The sequence below is a fragment of the Oenanthe melanoleuca genome, chromosome 23, assembly GCF_029582105.1.
Source record: "Oenanthe melanoleuca isolate GR-GAL-2019-014 chromosome 23, OMel1.0, whole genome shotgun sequence".
Classification (NCBI taxonomy): Eukaryota; Metazoa; Chordata; class Aves; order Passeriformes; family Muscicapidae; genus Oenanthe; species Oenanthe melanoleuca.
Genome location: NC_079356.1, coordinates 5,103,014 through 5,118,574, shown reverse-complemented (window position 1 = coordinate 5,118,574; position 15,561 = coordinate 5,103,014). Strand labels below are relative to the sequence as shown.

General features: G+C 42.7%; 2 protein-coding genes across 2 annotated transcripts; one reads left to right on the top strand and one right to left on the bottom strand.

The window, feature by feature from the left end:
- Window positions 1-1,057: 1,057 nt before the first annotated feature.
- On the top strand, window positions 1,058-11,401 carry SRSF10 (serine and arginine rich splicing factor 10). The gene is made up of 7 exons (XM_056508993.1): window positions 1,058-1,271; window positions 3,075-3,181; window positions 4,835-4,936; window positions 6,328-6,490; window positions 6,796-6,849; window positions 7,028-7,129; window positions 10,181-11,401. The coding sequence occupies exons 1-7, from the start codon at window positions 1,207-1,209 to the stop codon at window positions 10,197-10,199; spliced, it is 612 nt and encodes a 203-aa protein (XP_056364968.1). The 5' UTR covers window positions 1,058-1,206; the 3' UTR covers window positions 10,200-11,401.
- An 864-nt stretch (window positions 11,402-12,265) lies between these two features.
- Window positions 12,266-15,528, bottom strand: PNRC2 (proline rich nuclear receptor coactivator 2). The gene is made up of 3 exons (XM_056508995.1): window positions 15,394-15,528; window positions 14,351-14,555; window positions 12,266-13,890 (listed from the first exon to the last, which is right to left on the bottom strand). The coding sequence occupies exon 3, from the start codon at window positions 13,870-13,872 to the stop codon at window positions 13,450-13,452; it is 423 nt and encodes a 140-aa protein (XP_056364970.1). The 5' UTR covers window positions 13,873-13,890; window positions 14,351-14,555; window positions 15,394-15,528; the 3' UTR covers window positions 12,266-13,449.
- Window positions 15,529-15,561: the final 33 nt, after the last annotated feature.

Below are 15,561 nucleotides of genomic sequence, written 5' to 3'. Positions count from 1 at the left end.
GGCATCCTTTTTTCTCAAATTTTGCTAACCTCCCCTAGGTCTGAGATCATCGAGGCATGTCCAACCCTAACTTAAGGTTAGTTAAGTAGTTCTACTATTTGTTTTTCTAACACAGGGACATCCCTCAGAGCTTGTTGGCTGCTGTTTCATGGGTTACATCTCCCTTCTTGTTGATAAGGCTTGAAAGCAGAAAAACATCAGTCATCAAAGACGGTATTTTCTTAACAGAACTCTTATGTACTCCACATTTTGCAACAACAAGGCCACAGAACAGCGGTTCCTTTGATGCCTTAAGTTTTAGCTTTGGTATTTTTAAATTCTATGCTGCCCGGGTGTGTAGCTGTGAGCTTCATATGGTTAGTTAAGTTCTCTTCACAGTTTAGTCAGACAAAACAATCCTTTTCCAGCTTGAGACAAGGGACAACCATTACAAGCTTCAGGCTCAAAAAAGCATAAAAAATGGGGACCTGAAGAGAGTAAACCAGGAGGATGGGACTTCATAACCTGTAATTGAACAATGAGCCCCAATATGTAAATAGACCAAAACTTATAAAAGTTTGAAAACTCATGACTGGGATTCATCTTGGATCCATGCTAGGTGTAGCTCTAGCTAGGCTCTTGTACTGCCCAAGGTGTATCCTTTTAAGGCCTTTTAATAAACACCTACTTTGTTTTTTTAGCTCTGCCTAGTCTCTGTTCCAGACCAACCTCTCAAGGCATCACCCTGAGCCTCAGGAAGCGCGTTACAGCCCGAGGCCGTGCCAGCTGGCTGTGCAGGAGGGGACAGGAGGGAGCCGTGGCGCTCTGAGGCGGCCGCACAAAGCCGGACCGCGCGCTCCCCTCACGGCGGTGCCGCCGCCGCCATCTTGCCCCGCGCGCGCTGCCCCTTCCCGCTCTTTCGGCGGGAAAAGCGAGCGCAGTGGGGGGGAGGGAGGGGGAGCAACGCGCATGCGCCGCGCGCGCCGGAGGGCCCGCGAGCTCCCGCGCGAGGCCGGGGCGCATGCGCGCTGCCCAGCCGGGGCTGGATTTTGGCGCCGCGCTTGGCTCTCGCCGGAAGCCCCCCCGCGAAGTCTCGCGAGAGGCGGCGCGCGGGCGGGCGGTGCAGCTCCCCCAGGGTCGCCTCAGCCGCTCCCGCCGCGCTCGCTCCTTCCCTCCCTCCTTCCTTCCCTCCTCTCCTTCCTTCCAGTCTTTCCCAGCGCCGCCGACATGTCCCGCTACCTGCGGCCCCCCAACACCTCGCTCTTCGTGCGGAACGTGGCCGACGACACCCGGTGAGTGGGGGCGGAGCGGGGGCTCGCGCAGGCTTTGGCGGGCTCGCTAGGCCGCGGCCGCGGGGGTCCCCCCGCAGCCGGGGGAGGGCAGGGGGCGAGCCCGGCCGTCTCCCTTCCTCCCTTCTCCCTGCCGTGCCTTCCATTTTCCTCGCCATGCTGCTCCTTCCCCGCTTCTCCACGGATCCGTTTCCAAACAGCGTCCAGAAAGAACAAAGCTGGGCCGCAACAAAGTGAAACTCCCCGCAGCCGCCTTTGCGTGCGGCCAGCGGGAGATGCGGGCGGGATGTGCCACCGGGGACACCCGCTGCGGTTTGGGATGCGCCTCTGGAAATGCACTATTGCTGCTAGATGGGAGAAAATAGAGCATTTTTGCCCAAAATTGCTGGCGTAGCCGGTGCCGTTAGTGTGGGAGCTGCTGGCTGTTCAGGTGGAGTGTCCTGCGCTCCCTGTTGTGTCCCGGGGCTCTCAGGACGCAGGGAAACAATGCTTGGTCTCCGTTATAGTCGCGTTTCTCCCAGGGAATTCAAACAGCAAAACCAGCATTGCACAGGTTCTTATTTATTCCTCATTTCGCTTTGGCAGTTTAGTGACACAAAACGCCTTTGGTGTTTGTTATCAGCTGAGGAACATTTACGGAGCGTTGTTGGCACAGAATGCATTTGTTGGAGCATTCCCGTGCTGTTATTTTTTTTTTTAGAATTTGTGTGGCGATCCCTGAAAGGTCTAATCCTATAAAATAGGAGTTTTCCAACTCTGCCTGGACAACTTGGGCCTAAGTTGTTCAGCACTATGGAATGAAATTAATTGAGAACATTGTGATAAAAAAATTTCACATTAAACTTTGACAGGTTTTTTTCCATTAATTTATTCTTTTTTCCAGTAGTTTATTTTTCTTTAAGAATACCTGAGGATGTTTATTTCCAAAGTCTTTACAATAATGTGGATCCTGTTGAGGATTCACGATTAAGCACAGAGTTCTTGGAGGTGGTTTCATTGTGACATCTTCATAGTGGTGACAGTTCCCCTCTGCCAGCACTGACTGTGGAGATTAGTTTCCCAGCTGATACAAGAGAAATGTAAAAATACTAAAAACCAGTAGTAACTCCCACATACCACCTAAATATGGTATTACATCAATCTTCTCCTGCAGGGTTTTGTCCTCAAATGTCACAAAATTCAGTGTGGGGAGGTGATGTGAATGAGAAACCTCTGTTGAGGAGAGGGGTTCCAGCTGTAGATGCAGCTGAACAGTTTTGTCTCAGCTCTCTAAAGCCAACTCTTTGAAAAAAAACTATCCTGAGGGCATGAGTGGCTGCTCACTGAGATCTGTTCTATTTGATGTGGTTGTGAGTATTGATCATCCTATGGAAATGAGTTTGGGTGCCTGGTTTGTTCTCATAATGTTTATTTGGATCTCATCATTGATGTTTGTGTATTGCAAAATCACTTGAATAATAACAACAATAATTTAACAATCCTTTCCTTCACTTTCTGCCAGCCTTGGCTGCATTGAATGAACTGATGTGCATCACTTCTCAGTTTACATTTTTACTTTAGGGTTGTGCTGAAGGCTGGTTTCAAACTGCCTTGAGCATCCTGAGACTTGAGTGTTTTGTGCTGCCCAAACACTTTATTTCCCCCCCAAAAAAATATTCTTCTCCTTTCATCCTCCACCAAACACTTCCACAATCCAGGGCTGGTGATATGAATTGCAGATTTTTGTTGGTTTGATTTTGTTTTGGGGGGTGTTTTGCAGCCCCCTGAGCAGTGGCAAAGCCATATCAGGTGTTTGTGGTGTTGCAGGTCTGAAGATTTGCGCCGTGAGTTTGGTCGTTACGGGCCTATAGTTGATGTTTACGTTCCACTTGACTTCTACACTCGTCGTCCCAGAGGATTTGCCTATGTTCAATATCCTTTCTTCAGATGGCTCATTAGTGAGGGGTGTTGAAGTTTGAAATTCAAGTTTGTGTAAGAGGTAACCAATCTAAATGAAAAAGCAGTTTACTTTTGTGTTGTATCTAATAAGTGTCTTCCTTATGTCGTGGTGTTTCGTTATTTTTGAAGATTAACTTCTCTCAATTGTTCTTTGCCTTTTTTTGCAAAACTTAAATCCAGTAATATAAAAGCTTGCTTATGTCACTGAAATTAATAATATATGATTTAAATGAAAATTTATCACTGACTCAAAATTGTCTAGCACGTTTTTATTATCACTGGTGTGTAAGTAAAGTTGTGCTTAGCAAAATGTGGCTGCTATTCATTGTTAATTTAACAAATGGAATCTGGAATCACTTGATCAAAATCAGATTGTGTAAAAAATGAGGTGAACTTCTTTCTTTAATATTGTCCCCTAATTTGCTGTCCTCTGTTGTTGCCTCAGAATGTAAAGCTGTACAGTATTGGCGACCCCAAAGAGAAAGCATGAAAGAACCTTTAGAGTAGAGTTCAACAATTAAGGCAAGTAGACAAGCCAAAGACCTCTTAAGGATCAGGCTTGAAGAGAAGGGAGAGTTTGGGAAAAGAAAAAATAAAGAAAAGCTGGAAGAAGGACAAGCCATAATGGGAGACAAAGCTTCGCTTTATCTACAAAAGGGGGAAAAGGTTGTTTTTCAAAGTTAAAGATAAAGCCATCTGTCATTTTTGGCCAAGCATCTCATGACAAGTCCTTCTGACAAGCACTTAAAGAGTTAAAGGTCAAGATGAAGTTGAATGGTGGCCAAGATTAAAGGAGTCATACCTGATGTATCCTACAGAATAACAGTTTTTCTTCTGTCTGTCATGTAAGCAGTAATTTGGTGAATTATTCTGGTTTAGTCCATTGACAAAACCTGTAATATTTCTCTTGTGAGTGCTACTGTAAGTGTGGTCTGAATGAAATGGAAGTTTCTGTCCTGCAGAGATGATGCTGCTGAGAAATGAGTGGCCTGGAAGGCCAAGGCAGCTCATTGTTTTGGGTCCCACAAGCTGGAATTAGGGGTGTAAATTCCAGCAGTAAAATAAATGTCTGTCACTGTACCTTGGCCCTGAGTGCCCGTGTAGGGCTCAGTGTCTGCTCTTCTCTGCACACAGAGCTGTGACATGACATCAGTTAAACCTAAAATCAGTTGTTTAAAAAAAAAAAAGGAAAGCTTTATTCCAATTATAAAGTTAATAGTTAATATTTACTGTTGGTATGTCCAACATAATTTAAGAACCAGGGCTTAATTTTAATAAACTCAATGTAGTGAACTAAATTACCATTAATAACTGTATTTTGAAAGGATACCTTTGTTTTCCTTGCATAAGTACAAGTGGGAGAAGAAAAAAATTAAGAGTATCACATAGCAAGTGCCTGCTGATGGATAAATTCATGGTCATATTACAAGATTTTAATTTTATTACAGGAGTTCTCAGCTAGCTGTTGGTTAATTTAAAAAAAATAGACACTAGAGTAGCATAACAAAAGAGCTTAAAAGAAAACCTAGCTGTAAAATGGGAAAATAACTTGAAAACTTTTACTTTTATTTGAAATACCAAATCTGTTAAACTTCTCAAATTGCCAAGTACCTTAACACTGCCCACATTTGAAGATGTCCGTGATGCAGAAGATGCTCTCCATAATTTGGATCGAAAGTGGATTTGTGGTCGGCAAATAGAAATCCAGTTTGCACAGGGGGACCGCAAGAGTAAGTGCCTGAACTGAGTTCCATTGCACTTCAGCACCAAACCCTGCACGTGCTGCTAATTGTTGTGATGTGCTCTTATTGTATATAAAAGCACTGCCTTTCATCCAGTAATTAATGAGCTCGTTTGAATTGTAAATGGATAACTAAGTACAGCAGTCACCACAGTCATTCTTTGGAGTTTTCTGTGCAGCTTTGTGTGATTTCCAGGATTGAGGTAATGTCTTCATTTTCATTTGGCTTCAGGATAAAAGTCAGTTTCAAGTTACCTCCATACAAAGTGGAGCAGAACTCGTATTTTCTGAACAGATATATGTAAAGAGAATTTAGGTTTTTCAGATCTCTTGTTTGAGTGCATAGTCTTAATTTACAGGGAGATGCAGATTTGTAAAAGCTGGCACAAACCTGTTGGTCTGAAGCTGGACTGTAATACTCATGTGATGCCTGGGAATAAAAGGACCTTAAAGGTCTTTAGTTACAGCTCTGAGAAACAACCTGACTGTTCAGTTCTCCCTGGAGTCCTCACAATTAACTTTAATGGAGTCAATGGAAATTCTGTTTTCCAAAGGGCAAGTTTCTCCCCAGTGTATAAACATTGGGATTTCTAACAAATTTCTGAACAAAATTAACTAAATCCACCTTAGTGTGTAGCAAGCAGCACTAAAAACAAAATTTGAAGCCATTTAGTACAGAGGGTGTTTGTTGCAGTGTGTTTAAAATACTTAGAGCATGGTCTTTGGGTTTGAATTTGATACAAAGGAAGTTTAGCTGTGCTGCTTAGAGGAAATACAGTGGAAGGCTAATAAGTTCATTCATTCTTAATTACTTTAATAACTGAGCTGCAGAGTGAAAGTGAATTGTTTTACTGGGGGGTTCCTTTTGGAATCTGACTTGTCTTTGTGTGGCATCCACCAAAGGCTCTGTATAAGCTGGGCCTTTAATCATTAAAGACAGGTATGGATCAGGTGTGATGATGGTGCTGTGCAGCCAGGGAAAAGTGTTTAATTAGCTTTCACTCACTGGGTAAATTCAGGAATGTCAGAATGTGTCAGTCATGGGTCTGACCTGCTGTACCAGTTTCCAGCTGGCCTGAAATCACCTTGGCCAGCTCTGTGTTCTGGTTTTAATGGAGCATTAGTCCTTTTTGACTGGTTTTGAGGGGGTTTTTTTATTTGTTTTGCTTTCTGGATTTGCAGTGCCCCCAAGGCTGCATTAATTCATGTCCAGTGGCTAAAGCAGCACAAAACAAACAGCACAGAGCAGCCTCTCACCTGTCCCTTCATAAACATCAAATCACCAACGAGCCTTTCAGCTCAACACCAAATACATGGCTTAGACCTTGAGGGGAAAAAGTAGGGCATCATCTTCACCTGCAAATGTTGCTATTTTTACAGCACCAAACCAAATGAAAGCCAAGGAAGGGAGAAACCTGTACAGTTCTTCTCGTTACGATGACTATGACAGATACCGGCGCTCTCGGAGTCGCAGCTACGAGCGCAGGCGGTCGAGGAGTCGCTCCTTTGATTACAGCTATAGAAGATCCTATAGCCCCAGAAAGTAAGTGTCCCAGAAAATGTGTGGGGCTGGCCTCAGCTGCACAGCACAGACACAGCACGCTGACTATTCCATTGTTACACTTTTGAATAATCTTTTTTTAATTTTATTTCTATCGTGGGAATAACCGCTGGGAGTTGCATCCCCTTGCATGCTGCATCTGATCAGGAATAGGGAATGAAACGATTCAGTGCTGCATTGGAGAATAACTAAAAGCAAATGCAGAGCTTGAAAATAGAATTTATTAAGTATTTGTATGTTTACATAGGTATTTGTCACCGTTTACTTTTTCTGATGTACCTTTTTAGCAGTAGACCTACTGGAAGACCTCGTCGTAGCAGAAGCCATTCGGACAATGATAGGTAAAAAAACCACTTTTTACACCCTTTAAATTGCAAACTAGATCACTGTATTCCTTTAATTATAGGTTTAAAAAAAAAAAGTTTCTCCTGCAAAAACGGTAAACAATTTTTGCTGTACTAGATGTGTGAGAATAGTGTTTTTACATTCAAATCTCCTCTCTCCCCTTTATTCTGCTAGGTTCAAACACCGCAATCGATCTTTTTCAAGATCTAAGTCCAATTCAAGATCACGATCCAAGTCACAGCCCAAGAAAGAAATGAAGGCTAAATCACGGTCTAGGTCTGCATCTCACACCAAATCTAGAGGCACCTCTAAAACAGATTCTAAAACACACTATAAGTCCAGCTCAAGATATGAGAAGGAGTCGAGAAAAAAAGAACCAGCTAGATCCAAATCACAGTCAAGATCACATTCTAGATCTAGGTCAAAATCCAGATCGAGGTCTTGGACTAGTCCCAAGTCCAGTGGCCACTAACAGTGTGTCCATGTTGGTTTAGGCATGTAAGATTCATTTACACACAGTTCAGTTTACTTAAATTATCAGGAATATGATGTTGCAACAGTGCTAAAAATATTTTCTTTGTCAGTTTTCCCTGTAGCCGACAATGGTTGGAATTAAAACAGTGTTGAGAAGCCACAGAGAGAGAGAGAGAGGGAAAGGGAGAAAGATTGTCCACTTGGTTAAATGTCATGGGCAGCTACTGATTTGGTTGTGGTGTCTCTATGTATATTTTTGTAAAGATTTGCATTTTTAATGCTTAGATATTTGGTGGTGACTTGATTGATCGTAACTTGCAACGTTGTCCTTTTACAAATGTCACACCCATAGAGAAATTGGTACCAGTTTGTGCTGGGCAGTTCAACCAGCTGTTGAACTGGTTGTTCAACTCTAAACTTTGTGAGAAAAAGGAAAACTGGACAGCTGTAGTGCAACACTGGCTGCTGGGAAATCAGACTGGCAGTTTGTTAACGTGGCTCCAGGGCAGGTTTTGGTGTTCTCTGTGCCCACCAGCACCAGCAGGTTGGCAGATGGAGCTCTTGGAGGGAGATTTGGGAGATTTCTCTTTACCCTGCTGTCTGGAGAGATGGTACTAACTAACCTTGCATGTACAACATGGGCAGAGTTGGGCTTGGAGCTCGCTCAGAGCCTGTGCAGTTCATCACCCTTTGGGATAGAGGCTTCACTGCCTCTGCCCTGGCTGCTGGTGCTGAAAGTGAGGGAAAAACCCACCTTGAAATGGAAATATCTAAATTCAGATTGCAGCAAACGGCAGAGCAACTAAATACTAGGTTGTGTGTACATTTTATGCAGTTTTTTGTATCTATTCTCAATTTTAGTGAGCAGTTAACCATAAAGTTGCTTAGTTTTCCTGCTGTTAGATACAAGTAGATTGTTTCAAGTTGTGTGTGTACAGTATATAAGAACTAAACTTTTATGCCAATGACTCCTGTGGTTAGTTGGTGTATTCATAGGTATCAAACTGTAGCCATCTCCCTGGGTTACCAGGCTTGCTTTTTACACAGCAAAAAAAAAAAAAAAAGCAGTTGGTCAAGCAAGTCTGAATCACTCCTTCCTCAGAATGGATAGTGGTTTGGTTACAAGTTTTCATTTTCCTTCAGAACAAATGTTTGAAGTTGGATATGAACAAGAGCTGCATTTCTAGTTACCTAGTTTATCACTAATACAGTATATTTAGAAAATTGAACGTGAAAAATGACAAACCCAGCGTGTAATCTTACCAGTATTTCTCTAGAAGGCAAGATCCTTTGTTATGGAAATGGCTTTTGGCATTGTTTTTTTATTTTCTCTTTGCCTTCAAAAGCCACCATCAAACACTTAAGTGTTCCTCGCTGTCTGATGTCTGTAGCATATAAAGACATTGATTTCCAAAAGTTCCTTTTTAGAGAAATGTTTTAGGGCTTGGGTTTAGTGTTTCAGAAGTGCAGATGGCTTTGGGATCTCGTCAGCGGAACGTGCTTAGGGTTTGATCCTAGAACCTTTGTACATTTGATAGTATTTCTAACTTTTTCTTTACTGTTTGCAGTTAATGTTCATGTTCTGCTATGCAATCATTTATATGCACGTTCCTTTAATTTTGTAGACTTTCCTGGATGTATAGTTTAAAAACAGCAAAAAGTCTATTTAAAACTGTAGCAGTAGCGTGCAGCTCTAGCAGAGGAAAGTTGTGGGATTAAACTTTGTATTTCCTTTCTTATAGAGGCTTCTAAAAAGGTATTTTTATATGTTCTTTTTAACAAATATTGTGTACTACCTTTAAAACATCGATGTTTTGATCAAAATAACTAAAGACCCAGCTTATTTTCTGCTTGCTGTAAATTTAGCAAACATGCTGTAATAAAAAAATGAAGGAAATACTGACCCACTGGAATTATTGTAGCTTTAGAATTTGACTCCAGAGCATGGTTAGGGGTAGAGCTATGCATCCCTTATGGAGTAAAATCCTTACTATGGTATTTCAGCAAAGGCAGGAATTTTTCATTTAGTGTCTGAATTAATGTCACGTCACATTTTTGAAGGGGTACAAGACAAACTGAGAACACTAAGTAAAAGTTGAACTCTAATATATTGAATTTTCTTTGCCATTAACTTTCATTATTGCTGGATGGACTTGCCCCATAGATTATAATTCAGATATTGTTAGTCAGGTTATGAAACTACTTAAAAGCAATGACTGAAGGTTCATACAGAATCAAATTTATAGTATCACCATATCAATTTATAATTGCCATATCAAAAGTGGTGCCAGCAGTGGTTCTGTGGAAGGTGCCAACAGGGATGGAGCTGCCTCCTGGCACTGGTGTTACCCAGCTGAAGGTTCTGCCCTGAAAGACAAAATTCCTCTGTAAAGCACTGAATTGCTTTGATAAACCCACTGTCACCCTTTATAAGCTGAGCTGTGATTATTTCTACTTCTAACAGCAGAACCCCCCCACTCTTTTCAGCTTTATAGATTTAATTTATATAAATATAGTCTTCATGACTAACTCCTGCTTGAAAGGGGTCCTGGTGACTGAGTGGTGGGGAGAGCGTGGCTGTGGCTGTGTCAGGGACCTGCAGGGATTGCTGTGCTTGATCCTGGTGCTGCTCCAGCTGGAATTGGAGCTGGAAGGGTGGGAGGAGGGAGGAGAAATCTCCATGTCCAGGCAGAGTAACAATAACTATTCCTTAACTGTTGTGTCAGCATGTCCTTATATTGTGTACCTCAGCATTTATGTATAGCAGAGTTTAATTTTTGTTTTGAAAAGCCAGATCATTGCAAGTATAATGTAGTGTCTGCCAGTTCTGATGGTTCTTTCTTTCTCTCCCAGAGGTAGGACTAAACTTTGACTTGACTTGTGTATATGAACAAGCCAGAAAAGCCGAACACAAACCCACGATGTTTCAAGAGTGCATGAATAAAGATGTTGTCCTAGTTCTTGCTCCCATGGAAAAATTGTGAAGAAGCTGTTCTGTGGGCCTTTCAGTTGGGGACGAGTTAGCAGGATGTGGCCAAAAGGGCAGGGAATGTTTATGCATTCATGCAAGTCAAGCCACAGCCCATCTAGATAACATCTCCCTTCCTTGATGCAGGTATCCCAGTCCTGCCCTAAAAAAATAAAAGCAGGAGCCTGTCTTGTGCAAGCTTCCTGCAGGTTATGCACAGCTGGAATGCAAGAACTTTGCAGGCTACAAAAGATCATGTCTAGGCATCTTTCTTTTGGAGTCTCAAGAATGGTGGGAATTACGTTTTTCTGTGGTAAAACTAGATTTTGTCATTCCTGCAAAATTTGTAGAATTGAAGTAGTGTGTAAAAAAAAAAAATAACTCTGCTGAAAGTAATGGCTGTGCTCCAAAATATCTGCAGTGCATCGAGTGGTGTCAGCAGTCATAGAAGGCTCTATTGGAACTTCTTTTTCACCTAAAGTCCATGCACCCAACTGGTAATTAAAAATCTTCAATTTAGTGGTTAAGTAGCTGGGTGTTTAATTAGGGACTCTGATAGCCTGGTCTCTGAAAGCTCAATGTTATCCTTTCTATGTCTTATCAAGATGTTTAATGTACAGTATCATGGTTTTACTCGAAGTGGAATCTTTTGGTTTCAATGTTGTTTTGAGCTCTCTGCTTGGACAGAGCTTTTTTTCCTGCCTGTAGAGTCTGGGCTGAGAGCTGGGGGTGTGCTCAGAGAAGGGCAGTGGGCACAGCACTGCTGCTCGGGCCTTGGCAGGGATGGTGCACATGAACATTTTGAAGTACAAAGGGATAAAATTGACCCATTTTTAGGACATAATCACCCATTAAGAATTGCTGGTTTTCTCCATTTATCTTGTAACTTGCTTAAAAAAAGTCTGTAGTCCATTGCTATAATATTTGTCTAAAGATGCTCTTGCTGCTGAGACTATTGTAGGAAGGGAAGACTCTGTACCCTGTAGTGTGTTTGATGGGAGATGCTGATGTTTTATTCATCCACATCCTTTCTTCTTGAGTTTTGTGTTCCATCTGTGCAAATAACCCTGTGAATTGGGAATAAAATGTACAAGTTTTGACTATAACTTGAGAGCACCTTCTGACTTAATTAATCCAGCTGTAGTGTGTGGGAGAGGGAGCCCCAAGCACTGCTTCTGCTGTTGTCAGGAACATTAATTAGTGTTAATTCCCAAGCCCTGTGTTCCCAAACCACTGGAAAGGCATGAAGGAGAAGGCTGCAGTTAAAGAAATCTCCCTTGGGAAAGGAACTGCCAAAAAATGAGGTCATCCCACTTTTCTATTTCCATCTGAAAACAAAGAGATGCTTTTAGGGGGGGGAAAAAAAAAAGTTTATTTAAATGTTTTGCTTCCAATTTGTACAAACATCATCAGTAATTGACAATTTGAAGTAGAGAATAGATAATTAATTAACTGGGATACAACTCAGACCCTGGTGAAGGTCCAGGTCACAACACAAGTTTAGAGACTGCCAATTTCATGTGATTTAAAGCAATAATTTTGTAAACATTCAGCTCAGCTGCCACTGCATTTGGAATGTACAGAAAGACACCTCCAAACATTTCACAATCTGCAAAAGGCCTGTTCAAATTAAAGCACTTTGTTTTTAATAAAATTATTTTGAAAGAACCCTGGCTGCTCCTGTTGTCACCCTGCAGCTGTTCCTGCTGCAGGATCAGCTGCAGGGCAGCAGCACAGGAGCCACCTGGCCTGGATTTTAGGAAAGATTGGGACAAAATGTTGTTTTACAGAGCATTGATGCATTTCAGAAACACAGAATGATTAAAATGTTTCAGTTTCATCAAGCACCCAAACACAGGCATTTGCATTTCTTGTGAAACACTTGATTTGGAACATTTCAGTGTTTTTTCATCATTGAACATACACCTCTCCTACACATTCACAACAGGAGGCTCTGAAACTCCAGCAGCTTTTTTTTTTTTTTTTTTGTAATTTTTTTCTTTAATTAAAAAAAAAAAATCTAAATAAGCCTCTTTTGCACTGATTTTACTTTAAAAAAAAAAAAGAGATAACAACCAAATACAATGTGCATATTCACTGCATGTGAAGTGCAAGGGCACAGCCACAAATGTCTTTTTTTTTTTTTTGTTAATTTTTTTTTTTAAACAAAATATCATTTTTTAAAACCAGGCCACGTACTCAACATGGTCATCTTACATTCAGCAGTTTTGTACTAAAAATACTTCTGTGCAGGAAAGCCCAGCAAAAATTTACATATGCTACAACGTTTTACATGTATTTACATGGCTCTGTCTTCCCTGTGAGAACATCTAACACCTGCCCAAAACTATTGTTACAGGGGAACCAATTTAAGACCAGACTAAGAACTACTCCACCTTTTTTTTTTTTTTATAAAAACTGAGAGAAAAGTGTGGTTTAGAACTCCTCAGTGCAGTAGGCATACAAAGGATTTTGGGGGAGTTTTTTTGGCAGTCACCTGGCAACGCAAGGTCTTCAGTTGGCACTCATGGAGATTCCTGGGAAGCACAGCTGGAGAGGATTTATGGATCTGCCTGAGGAGTTCTTCCACACCTTTCCAGAACATTCCAGATGGGAGTCACAGGCTTGAAACACTCACCCACCACTGCACAAGTGCCACTAAAGCTCACAGGGGCAGGTGAGAGAATCAGCTGTGCCTCCCCTTGTGCTAAGGTGGAGGTTTCTGCTCTGCAGAGTGTTTAGCAAATCTCACATCAGTCTGAAAAGCAGCAAATAACCTGACTTAAAGTTTTCAGTGCGTTTTTCTTTTCAGTTCATGCTGCATTAAGTTAGGTAAAAGGTGGTTTCTAATAATTCAAAGTCACAATTCCAATTTTGGAACACAGTCCCATTCTTAAATACAGTAAATGGTGACTACTCAGGATTTGATTGATTTTCAAGAAAATAGGTATTTCACAGTGAGGTGAACACAGCATTGAACTTTTGAGGTAAAATATGAGGGGAATGTAAACTCACCCCTCTCCAAGTGACTAACTACATGCAGCAAGAACACCTGGCCCTGCACACCTGTGCAGCTGGAGTTGGGAATAGCAATGCTCAAAAATTTTAAACCCTGACAGTCGAAATCACTTCTGAAAATCACACAAGTTACACCTCAGGCCTGGACTTTCAGTAAGGTTTTGAGCTGAAATGTCATTATTTCTTTATCAGAAGGTTTAAAAGAAACAGGTACCCAGTGGCTTGGTGGTTTAGGCAGAACACTTGGGGAGGGTGGCTCACTGAACTTGGCCCCAGCATAGTTCTGGTTGCTCTGAGGGGTGAACAACAGGGTGTGGTTGGATAGAGCAGGATTCCAGTTGGGATTCTTGGGGAAGTGAACGTTGTTCTTCCCCCCTTTCTGCATGGCCTGCCATGCACCAGGAGAGGAGCTGCAGCCGTGGCCTCTTTCCTTCTTCACGTAGGTTTTCATCTGAGAATTCTGGTCTTTGTTCTTCTGCCTGTTCTTAAGTTGTTGATGGTTCTTGGTGGTATTTCTAGCCTGGGGAACGGGAATGTTGTATCTTTCTCCACCACCCATCTTCAACTTAAATGTCACCTGTAAAAACAAGAGGAGTCAGGATTAGTTTTTGTTGTTTTTTTAACAAAGTATTTCAGAGAATGTTTAGATTTCAAGCAAAAGGACAAAAAAAAAATTCAATCTAACCAAAACTCTCTCTAAACACATCACTGCTCAGGAAAGGTGGAACTGGAGGAATGGGATTGACAAAACCTTGCTCAGAAAATGCAGAGCCAGATTTTATCAGTCAGTATTGAATGAGACATTTAAATTCAGCCTGTTAATACCTAGAGCTTGGGTGAAGTTTGCACTGATAAAGCCACTCCCCAGACTTCCTGTTAAGTGTGAGAATTGTTCTGATAAACCCAAAATGAACTGAAAACCACCTCAAGTGGAAAAGATTTCATTCAGTTCCCAAAGCCCACACCCAGACTCCAGTACAGCACTTCCCTGCCAGCTCTCCTGCGATGTTTATTTCCCCTCTCCCACCTCCATTTACCTCTCAGTGGTCTTCTCCGATTCCACACTCTCCAACTCTTGCCCCCTTTCTTGTTTCCAAGCCTGAAAGAACAGGTGCTGCCTTGTGCTGGACTCTTTCCTTTGGCTGGGAATAGAAGTTTTCATGGGCTGATCTGCTGTCTTCAGCCAGGGAGCCGAGCCCAACATCGGATTCTCGGCACAGAAGCTCCAAGGGAGAAGTCCTGCTGCAGAAAGGAGAAAGAAATTTCAATTCGGATTAAGGAAACAGTTGTTTCACTTTGGGGTGGAAAAAAAGTAGAAATAATTCAGATAATTCAAAGTCAGCTGTGTCTCTATGTGTTAAAGATGACAACATGCTACAAACAAAACCCCACCCAAAAAACACTGCTTTGTTTTTCTCTACTTACATAAAGTCCACCATCGCACTTAGTATATACCAAGTAACAACATTTTGCTCATGCTCTGTCTTAAAAAGCACTTTAACAATCAAGAACTTTATCCCTTTCGTTTTAGTAGGGAAAAAGTAAAGTACAATGGAAAATACTTGGAGAACTGGAACCAATACAGGAACTGCCCAGTGTCCAAACCCTTCCCCAGCCATCACATAACTCCATTTTTCATGTGTCAGCTGTTTCTTTAACCTTCGTTAGCCGAGTAATTCCTTAATAACTCTTACACTAATTTCCTGTTTTGCTCCTGGCTTGTCTTTTGCTGGGATCTCTAAGATTTTACTCTTCACGCACTCGAGTCTGGAGAGTGACAGGAGCTGGACAAACTCAGCAGCCCCCTGCCCATCATCGCCCAGCTCCAGAGGAGCCGCCCAGCTCCATTTCCAGCTTCCGCCTTGTCTGGGCAGAAACCAAAAGCCGGGATAACGTCACCGGCCCCGGCCCGGCTGCCGTCCGCTCCGGCCGAGCGGAGCTTCTCCACCTCCCAGCTTTCTCCCTTCTTCTCCCACCGACACCTGAGGGGGAACCGGGACCCCCCGTCCCCCCTTCCCAACAACAGAGCACAACATGGCGGCGGCCGCGCCCGGCCCTTCCCGCACCGCTCCGCCCTTACCGACTTCTGTCCGCTCAGCTCGCCCACAAGCACGGACACACACACGGCCCTTCAGGAACCGAGCCCGCGCTGCTCCGCCGTCAGTATCCGACCCCCGCCCTCAGAGCTGCCCCCGCACCGCTCCGCTCTCTCCCACACAAAATGGCGGCCGCCTCCTGCGCCGTTTAA